This window comes from Morone saxatilis, unplaced genomic scaffold, assembly GCF_004916995.1.
Source record: "Morone saxatilis isolate NCDOM2014 unplaced genomic scaffold, NCSU_SB_2.0 Contig2, whole genome shotgun sequence".
Lineage (NCBI taxonomy): Eukaryota > Metazoa > Chordata > Actinopteri > Moronidae > Morone > Morone saxatilis.
The window spans coordinates 4,442,176-4,453,453 of NW_023339762.1; the positions used below are offsets into that span (position 1 = coordinate 4,442,176).

The following is an 11,278-nucleotide window of genomic DNA, read 5'->3' on the forward strand; positions in this document are numbered from 1 at the left end:
GTCTCCCAGTGCAACAGTGTGGCTCACTGATGTGTTTTTAATAGTTTTTGGACAATAATGGAGCTCTATGGCACAGAGGGATAACACAGGCTTTAGATACACACACAGTACTTGCAGGATCTGCTCACTGTTGGTTTGGGTCTTATCATGGGATTTGTTGAGAAAAATATAGAATATTGGCTGCCTTATCTTCAACATGCAGCTCATATCTGCTGGACTGATACAAATCAGGCAGAGGGTGTTCTACTTCTAATGCTGTGTTCATTTTTGACAAACTCTTACAATGTGTGAGATAAAGACTTCTAAAGATATCCCATTCAGTTTCACAATGAAACAGTGGGATTAAAAATGTTACTTGTACACCTTCAGCTGAGACTGATACAATCCTCTAACACTTTGTTGTTAGGAATCCTGCAGCAATGTAGTGCTTTTCAACGTTATTCCACCAAAATATGTACTTTTCCCAAAAGCCTCTTTCCTCCCTCCACTGCAAGGTGAGAGGTCAAACTGTGCTGCAGAACCTGAAGCTGGCAGGGATTTGTATTTGCTTAAGGACACTTCAGCAGGGGAGGGTTTGCTAACAAAGAGTCCTCCAGCTATACTTATCTCTGTGAACTCTGGGTACAGTTCACCACCCTGCTGCCCTGCTGCCTCCTTCAACTTTTGATGATGTGGTTTGAGCCGCAGGTCTGAAACACGAGTACTGTGGCAAAATCTGTTGAATTTCCCACCAATCCTTGCTGCTCTCCTCAATATTACATAATATAATACAATAATACAAAGTATTCTTCCACTGGGCGGCTGACCTGTCTCACAGATGCTTTTTCATTCTCAATAATTCACTGTCATAAATATAGATATACATGCTGCCAAAGCTTCACCCTCTGCAATATTCACTGTGTCATTTGATAAAACATCAATCTGAATCAACGAGGAATCATTTCTCATCCTTCTGTGACTTTCCCTTCTATGCTACGGTATAACTTTCAAATTTTGACAGTAATGCTGGGCTGAGAAACACCTGGTACTGTACCTGGTGCTCTTTATGCCATCATCCTAGTGAGGCTATTTTTATGAATCATTTCTTTAATAAAAGCACCCTGTATTCATAAACATGCCCCCATCAGAATGGATTGGTATATTCCTGTAAGATTTGTGTGAGTTGGGTAGATGAAAGGAGAAGAAAAGGCTCATTTGGAGATGAATTTAACAGTTAAAGCTAACTGAACTGGCATCTGCTGCACCACAGAAGTAGAGCGGTGGTAACCTGATGTTTAGAGAAGTAGTCAGAATAGGAGGATTTGACTGGAGAAAATGAAGGTAAGGGACTCTCTTCACACAAGCATCGTTACCAGTGATGTTAAATCAACTGCTCCACTGGAGCGCATCTACAGGCTTCAAAAAGCCATATGTAAGACTTTCAAAACCTTTTAATGCTACATAGAACTGCAATTAAGATTAGTGTAAACCCTTAAATACAATTAAATATAAAATTGTAAAATAGTATGTCTGTGATTAAAAGGTCTCAAAACATAACTGGGAAATACAGGACAAAAATATAGTTATTGACATGAGGCCCATACCTTATGCATTTGAATAAACAGCTTGACGTTTTGGGAAATGTGCTTATTTGCTTTCTTGCTGAGAGTACTCATGTCTGTACATTAAAAATGAAGCTAGAGCCAGCACGTGGTTATAAAACTCAATTTCTATGTATTTTTATAACAAAATCGAACAATTATTTGTTCCTGTAAAAAAACGTTTTATAGGACGCATGCTTACGTAAGCTTGAACTAACTAATTTCAAACAATAACATCATGATATTCACCTGTTAATCAATTTTTGGCTTAGGTTTGGAGCTAAGATTCATTAGTTAACTAGCTAGCGACAGTAAGGCTCTCTACCAGAAAGGAATGTTTCTGGTGGCCTCACTGATTATTGTACAAAGACACAACTCAGTGATTTGGGTAAAACTGGATCATATTTTAAGAAGAGAGTATTTTCTGGTTTTGGTCTGACGTCAGCCAGCTGCTCAGTCTCAACTCCGCTAACGTGCAACCGAACGGGGCTCAGCAGCCTCCCAGTGAACACAACCTCTGAGTCAGACAGAGGGCAGTTTGACCAGCGTTTCCAGATGGACTTGTTGCTAAAAGCCACTAGTAATGTTAGATGCCGTTTGCTAGTTAGCTCATGCAACTAACATTAGCTGACTTTGCCCCAGGGTGCCAGGAGCCAAACATGCATTTGGTCCCGGTCTGGCCGTGCTGTTTACTGAGAGCTCCCAGTCAGCCAGAGTAATGTGTCTGCTATAACTGCTTGACTGGGGGAAGCACTACACAGCGCTATTGCCTACAGTGACAGGTCCCTCTCTAGCTGCCTTTAAAAATGCAGAAGACATAATTGGATATAAGATGTTAACTAGTGAAGTTTTGAGTTTCTGCTCTGTTACTGTTAGATGGAGCTAGGCTAGCTGTTGCCCAGTTTCCAGTCTTTGCTATGCTAACCGGCTTCTGGCTGTAGCCTTTATTGTACGTACAGACATGAGAGTGGTATCCATCTTCTCATCTAAATCTCAGCAAGGAGGTGAATAAACATATGAAGTTGATGAAGCAAATAAAAAACTGCCGTACCTGTGTTTTATTTATAGAATTTATACATGTGGATACCTTTGAGTAACAAAGCAGCATTATGTGCGGTAATGCGGTCAGCATTAGCTTTAGGCCTAAGGTGGGACCTATTTCTGCACCCTGTCTGAGTCAGCACTGGTGCTGTTTGAGAATTATGGTTAATTCAAAGAGCAGACCCATCTGAGCGAGAGCTGCTGTGGAGTGCGTGACCTGTTCATACTGTAATATCCATATTTATAACCTCTTGATTTATTTTTTATAAGGGTCTTCACAGCGTCCTGAATGTCCCTCTGTGAACTTCACTTTCTCCTCTCACCTCCTGACTGTCCGTTCTATTTATCTACATCTTATTGGAGCATACATTATATATGTATGCCATGTACAGAAGCGCTTAGTCATTAATCACAGTGTGAATTTGCTTTCTCAATTGATCTTTTCTTTCTTCCCTTCCAGTTTCTTCTTTTGCTTTATTTTTCTCTGCATCCTTCCCTCTCATCTCTTTCCTCGTCTATCTATCTCAGAATTATTTTTAAATGCCAACTTGTCGCCTCTCCTTTGTTTTCCCACACATTGCTGTTATTAATCTGTTATTGTTTTTTAATTGGTCTGTTCTGCTAATGAATTTGGAAAGTAGTTAAAGTATCATTCTGTCTGTCCTGTTGTTGGCAAGATACAGCGTGTTACAGAAAGTGTTTCAGAAAATTTGGCTGAAATGTGACGCTCACTCCAAGGATTAGATCAGTGCTATAGACTCAGGTCCAAATCTTTTTAATCATAGCAATGTCAGTTGGTCGGCCCACCACTTTGGTCCAGACTGAAATTTCTCAACAACTTCTGGACATATTTCCATCAATTCTGGTTCAGGCTTTCATGGTGCCCTGAGGAAAAATCCTATTGATTTTGGTGATCCCCTGACTTCATCTAACGCCACCAGTAGTAGCCACCAAAGTCTTCCTTTATACAGTGAAATATCTCAAAATCTACTAGATGGATTGGCACATCTATCACTTAAACTAAAATGTGGCCATAACTGATCATTAAATCATATGCCTTATTTCTGCTTTTAACATGTTATTTTTGAAATTAATATAAATGAATGTCTTAATTTTGACAACATTTGACACCAAACTAGGGGGCAGCTGGTGTGGCACCCCATACCACCCACCTCAGCATTCATGTTATATTTTAGTGGAAGTTCAAACCCAGAAGACAAATAGGAATCGGACGCTGGCGCTTTTTCAAGATGGAAAACAGTTGTGCGTTGGTTTGTGCTCTGTACTGAGTGCCTTCTAGTTAATTATTAGTTTCATTTAGATAATAGCTGTGTAGAGATACTGTGTGCAATGATAAGAAAACAGAGGATGACAAATTGGTGCTGTTGAGATTTAAAAAACACTTCAGGCACCATTAAAAACATCCCTCCTTAAAAACAGAAACAAGCTTGTGTCCCTTTGGCCTTTCTTTTTCTCGCTGCCTTTCCTCATTTCTGTTCACTCTCTCTTATTATACTGTAATCTGCCCGTCTATCCCACTCGCTCCTTCTTTGTATTCCCTCTGCCTCATCTTCTTCTGTTTGTATTGCTTCTCGTCCTTTTCCTGATGTGCCTCCAGAGGATCAAAAGACTGACAAGATACAGTGTATGTGATTGATTTACCCACTTCACATGACAGAAATCATTGTCAGCCAGCCGCTCACCGCTCAGAAGTGTCCACTACAAGTAAAATGCACATGCTAATTCAGCTCCGCAACTGCAGTTTCAAAGTATCTCTGTATCTCTCATACACTATATGATCTTATTATGATCCCCTGTGTGGTGATATGACTCACTAAGGCGTCTTTGTGCAGAGAGGAGGGATGATTGCTTTGAAAGGGAGTCGAACTAATCGCGTTTGGATCTTTCCTCCGGTGGAGGATGGAAGGTCAGAGGGGATGGATTGAGCCGACTGTGGGAGGAAGGGTGAAATTATGTAAAGGTGAAGAGGAGCATGACCTTGTTAAAAGTAATCTGTGTTTAGAAGCAGGAAAGGGGGTTACAGAGGAATGGAGGGCAGGTGTAGCATAAGAGGGTGACATGAAGGGGTGAAAGGTGTCTGGCAAAAGATTTAACAGACGTTTTTCATTCTGTTACACTTTTTAGCACGCACACTATGTCTTTATTTGAGTTTGGGAATACAAGAGCAGGTTTATTTGACCCTTTTCCCTTGGTTTCTGAAGCAAAATGTACTGATTTATTCATCAAACAGGCACAGCAGCCTGGAAGCGCAGTTTGAGAGTAATCAGTGAAGTGTGGCTCTTTTTAAGTGAAGATGCAAATAACAGGAGGAAATATGATATATCTGGCTGCTTGTGCATTTCACTGGATTTATTAAGGTGTACACAATTTATGAGGGCCAGCTTTTGTGGAAATGTTTTCTGCCTCTAACTGGCAGATTGTGTTGGTGTACTAATAGAAGGATGTGGCAGGGATCAAAAAACAAATTACTTATCTGAAAGGAAAAACTGAGCTAGCATAAGACAATAAATGAGCACAACAACCAACCATTCTAGAAACCAAACTATGAGCAGAGAGCGAGCTGTGGCTCTGTGCTTACTAAACCTGCTGCGATTCCACTCTCTCAGTAGGACATTAACCTTGTGGTGGTTGATATTTCATACATATGGCTTTAGTGTAGTCTAGTGTTCATGTTACTTTGAGAGTTTTTCTGCTTCTTTTGAAAAAATAAAAAAAGGTTGCAAAATACAGGGGAATGATTAATAAGACATGAGCTCCCTAACAAAACTTTGAGGGGTCTCTAAAATATTGACCATCGGCTATTTTTACCATGCATTTCTATTTTTCTGTATCTTTATCATTATGGGCCATGCATAAAATTAGGCTGTTATTGATGTATGATTCTAGGGCTGCCCCCTTACAGTCGAGTAAACTATAAGTCAATAAGAAGAGTCTCACCCTAGTTATGAGCTAGAATGTGATGGCAAGACAGCAAGCAGAGGTTAAATGATTGGTTCAAAAAGATGGCAATCGTAGCTCTAAACTATTGGGAAGAGAAGAGTGGACCAGGATTATGCTTCTGCCCCTGAATTAGCTCTGGTTCTTGTGTTCAGGAATTAACAATAAATAATCTTGTTATTAGGAACAAACCTGCCTCCTTTGTGGACTGTCTGTAGCTAAATGTGGTCGGCCTACGCTACTGTATTTTAAAGTTGGTCATAATGGTGGTACTTGGTGTAAAACGTGTAAAAAACACTGCAATAAACTTCTGAGGAAGTGCTCCTGCTACATTACCATGAGAACTAAAGCAGAGAGTTTTCCCAGTCTGTGTGAATATACAAAAATGATTCAAAGGCAAAAATCCCCAGCCGGCCCCTGTTTACTGTTTTTGTAAAGCAGACCACCAAACAACCAAATGGACCCTGCAAAGCAAGGTAATTGCTGAAAGCTACCTCAAAGTGTTTTAGGGGGATGTTTTTCTTTAAGACTGTGCCCAGAGTAACTAAGCCTTCCTTGTTTAAAGTTCATTATTTCTACTGGTTCCTCAATTAAAATGTCCTCTTTCTTACTTTTGCCTGTTCCTCGTCTTCTTGTCTTTATAAGTATCATTGTTAGGTGTTTCTTCTCTCTCTCAGTACATGTGAGCAATCTCTTATAATAACCTTTCTGCATCTGTGCCCATGACAACTAGACAATTTAGTCAGGGCTCTCACTGCGTGCCAGATGCTAATGGCCAAGCCATAAGTGGCTCAACTGCTGTGGATAAAAGTGGAATAGGTGATTATTACACTAGTCTCCTGCAGACTGAAGAGGAAAGTGTATTTGTACATGTATATATGATTGAGTGGGTTTTTTAGCTGCACTACGGCTCACATGGCTCTACGAATGGCAATCTTGGTCAGTTGGTCTGTCACTTTGGTCCAAACTAAAATATCCCAACAACTATTGGATGGTTGCCATGAAATTTTGTAACATGATCCTTTACTTGACATGCCACTGTGAGGTTGACATTTTTTTGTTTTTCTTGTGAAATATCTTGGTGAATACTGGGTATGATATGATATGAATATTGGAAGATTGCACTGACATTTGGTTAAGACACAGGTTAATTTAATTTGTTACATTCTTTATCCAGAAGCACTTTGTATCATCTTTCTGACGTTCCAATCACAGGCAGCCTATATGCGATGAATTAATGACGTGTGTGCTATAACTGGGCACAGCCGAGAGTAATGGTCGCCTGAAATGACGGCCTCGCTGAGGTGGCACAATGGGTGAAACTGCACTTCTTTGCCGTCCTTTCTGGTCTAATGAGTGGTGATACGGTTGATTAAGTAGGTGTTTTCCATTTATAGCAGTGGGAGTGGCATGTGTGCGCAGTTCTACAATGACTGAGGTTAATAAATCAAAACCACGTTTACACAGCTTTATAATCCTACACAGAGTTCTGGTAGTGAATCTAACAGAGTTTTATGCATCTAGCTGATGTAGTGATTGTCGTTCATGTATAAAGAAAGCACATTGAATACAGTTTTACAAGACCCATTTGTCACTTGTTATGGAGTAAACGTACTGTGACTTTATACTAATGCCAGTAATCCAGCAGCTTGTTTCATAAGCAAAAATCAATGTAGTGACCCGCTCTCTGACATATACAGTATGACTGACAGCTCTTTTTAGTGCAGGCACATTCTCAATCATGTATATTATTTTAGAGAAGGAAACATATGAATACAATAAATCTCTATTTCTCCAAGATACAGATTGCTTATGGCTTTTTGCAGGCATTCAGACCTGTAAGATAGCTTTTGACTGTATTTATTGCACTCTCTTATCTCTACTTCACTGCAGGCATACAAGTGCTGTATGTAATAGCAGTATTGGGTGAAATTCTGTCTGGAAATAGTGTCAAACAGTTGAGCTTCTGTGACAGAATATTTTATGATTTATGATTCAATCCAAATACAGCCTGAAAAGAAAAAGCCCACGCAGTGCTTGTGGCTTTTCACATGAATCATTGATCATTATTACGGAGAATATCACACAACCCTGTATATGCTGTATGTTTCTGGGACAGCTGATATGTTATATTCTCTGGGTGTTAGATATTGTAAGATAGTGTGTGTCACTATTAATTCTCAGCATCAGCATCTATAAATTATTCAGGTCTAGTCAACAAAACAAAACAAGCATGTTTCCTGGGAAATAATTCAAAAGGGCGGCGCCTGTGGGAGCGGCACTGAGATCTGGATTATTTTTGGACGGCGCTGGTCGTGCTGAAGTGCCGTCCCATGTTAATTGCATCACAAAGCCATGTCCCAGCCTTGTAACACTTGTCCTGAGGTATACTGCTGCAGTGGTTGTTGGCCTTTGTAAGCAGCAGTAAGTAATGCTGCACCTGGGGCCGTGTGTTGCTGTGTAATGTACAACGGTTATTCATTTAGTGTCTACTTACTGCGCTGGCAGTGCCATCTGTGTCTGTTAGCCTCTGGTGCAGATCCAACCAGACCGTCTGCAAGGAGAAGCACAACAACAACAACAGCAGCAACATGTCAATCAACAAGACCAACGACAGCAACTACTACAACCACAGCTTGAAGCAGATATTAGTCAGTCACAACGAGAGGTGTTAGTGGGCACGCTGGGAGCAGAAACGGGCATTAAAGCAGGACATGATGTCTTTTCATGGTGAAAATGAAGTTCAGCAGGGAGTATGGGAGGAGGGCTCAGAGAGGAGGTGGATGCATGCCAATAAGAGAAGCTGGAAATGAAACAGAATGACATGACAGAATGAAGATCAGCATGAAAGATCTGAACATACAAGAACACAAAGGCCAAATCTATCTGAACATCATGATGTAGGAGCTATAGATGATAGGAATTATTTCAGATCATTATCAGTTAGCTTTCCATTCTCGCACCACATGTAAAGAGTTTAAAATGTTAACTCTGGCTCTCAACAGTCTAGTAGTATTTGGGACTAGTACTTTTTGAAACATCTGGTGTTGATTTCACACAGAATAAACACATTTGGATGTGAAATGACGACTGTCGCTAGCAGATATGATCAACTCTAGCTAGCTCCGAATGATCAACACTACATACAAAAACAAACAGTAAGTGCTATTAACAATATGTACAAAGCTAACCGTGAGCTAACGTTACTGTAGGGCTGACAGGAAGTAACAGACACTACTACAGTCACACTACATTGTGCGAGTAGAGAATAAGGAGCAGGACAGAGCCGTTACTTTAAATTTAATACACTACCATCTTAGCTCCCACATGGTGACTATTCCAATCTAGTATTTTTCTAATGAATCCTCTAACCCCACAACAGTGCCAACAGTCCCTTGCCTTTGGATCCCAGTCTAAGTTGCTGCTGTAGGTAGTAAGCCAGTTAGCCAGACAAGCGAATGTTTGCGGCTTATGTTAGAGCAATTCCTCACACTTTTGCTCCTGTGTTTTTGCTTTCAGAAAGGCTCTTTAGATGAAGAGTTTTGTTCTTGTCAGATCCTTGTGCTTCAGAGGCAGGGTTCAGTTTAGCGAACAGTTATTTACATTCAAGACTTCAGTGAAGGGGACACAATAGTCAAGTTCAAATTGACATTTCCAACAAGACATTAGTAAAGGCAGGTGGGCTGATGGCACAGTGTGTTTATAGATGACGAGACATTGATTTCTCCTCCACTCTCAAAGCGTGTGAGTCAGAGTTATATAAACCTGTTCTAATAAATCACAGTAAGCGCTGCATGTTTCTGTCACCACAGTGACTGATGAGTATCACTGTTGCAACTGTGAATGAATAGTGTCTGACTTGCTGGGTAACTGAGATTTTTACCAAACGCAGCAGGGAAAGTCAAGGCAATAGGGTCTGGCACAGTGGGCAGGTGAGACACACACACACACACACACACACACACATACTCGTACTGTAAAAGCTGCCGGAAACATACTGAGTTTTAGGATGAATGATTTGAGCTTAATGTGCCACAGTCTGGTCACAGCTGGACTGAAATGGAAGGTGCTGTGTGTTGGTTGGTCGTTGCACATAAAAGACCAGAGAGGTGAAGACTCATGGTCTGCTATTTTCTTTATCAAGTTGTTTACACAGTAGACCTTTCTTAAGGTGAACATTCTGTTTTGTCAAACACAAGTGTAATGGTTTAAGTAGGGGATAATTCATGACGAGGTGTCCATTATCAGGAATCAAGGAATTACTTGTCAGTATCAGTACCAGCAGTGCAGCTACATTCAATGGCTATCATCCTGAGGCCGACTTTTCCAGGTTAGAAACACTTTTTTTTTTCTGCGGCAGACAGACAGCCATAAATAATAATATTTTGTAACCAAAAGAACAAACAAACTCCCACGGGAGCTTGGAGGACGACAGCGGGGGAATCAGAAAGTGTGACTGAGCAACAGAGGCACCGTCAATTTGCCACTTTGAGGAGGGTTCGCAGGTAACAGGATTTCCAGTGTGTTATCACAGAGCAGTGGTGCCAACGCAGGGCACTATTTTCATCTCGCCAGGAACCACATCACTCAGTGTGTAGCTGGCTTATTATTCATTCAGTAAACAATTCATGATTCACTCTGACGCACTGTGATAATATAATTTCCTCTTCCAGACTCCTGCACAGCCTCAACACTGAGATCCATGCAGGTAATACAAGGCCAAACAGAGACACAAAGACAAAGCCACATTTAGTGTGCCTCCTCAAAGCCATGCTTCACTGCAGAACACTGCCTGCTCTTCTGAAAATGTATCCAGCAGAAAATGTCTATTCTTTTGCTTTCCGTCAGCTCCGATTATTCTAAAAACACAATTTTCAACATAAAGGTTTGGTGACCTATTTCTTTTTTTTCCCTGTGTACAGTGTTTTGCTATTCTCTGCTGCAACTGGAAGGGTAATTTCTTCTTTTCTCAACGAAAATCTTTCATCATTGTGGAAAATCACATGAAAATGCAGCAACCTTGCAAGACCTCAAAATAAAAGTAGGACAGAATAATGTAATGTGTTACATTATTTTGTTTTATTCTGGTCATTATATGAAATCTTTAAAATACTTAATCGACACTGAATATATGTAGGGGATATTTTCTGCTATGTTGTTGGCAGAATTGTAATTTCTTAGTCATACCCTTTACAATGTATTACTTCATTAGTCTTTATGTGTTCCTTCCTACATACATACTTATAGAGTATTATCCTTATAGAATCAAGGCTATCTGATTTTTTTTACCTCACAACTATCTCAGTCATTCTCCCTTTATAAGGAATAGTTGATCATTTTGGGAAATACTGTTATTTGCTTTCCTGCCAAGAGTTACACAAAAAGATTGACACCTCTCTACAGTAAACCTATGACAATGAGAGTTTTAACTGGTTGCGAAACAGTCTTAGTTTAATACTGATGTCTCTATAAATATAATCTACATAAACAAACAAGACCATCAGTGATAAGACTGTCATTCCATCCTTTCCTCTCCATATAGTTATTCTTAAAGCTGCAGTAGGTAATTTTTATAAGAATGTTTTTATTTATTATCATATTTGTTAAAACTTTCAATTAGCTGTCTCATGTACTACTGTCAGGATATAGTGAAAGTTTCAGCAAATATGACAAAAAGTTATTTTCATATAAATTAAATT

General features: G+C 40.0%; 1 protein-coding gene across 1 annotated transcript in view; it reads right to left on the reverse strand.

Annotated features, from left to right (window-relative positions):
* The window catches only part of necab2 (N-terminal EF-hand calcium binding protein 2), a gene marked incomplete in the record, with an annotated part of 133,244 nt that overhangs the window by 32,320 nt on the left and 89,646 nt on the right, over positions 1-11,278 (reverse strand). Inside the window, 1 exon segment of the mRNA XM_035664951.1 lies at positions 8,077-8,133. Within this exon segment, the coding sequence (XP_035520844.1) occupies positions 8,077-8,133 (57 nt within the window).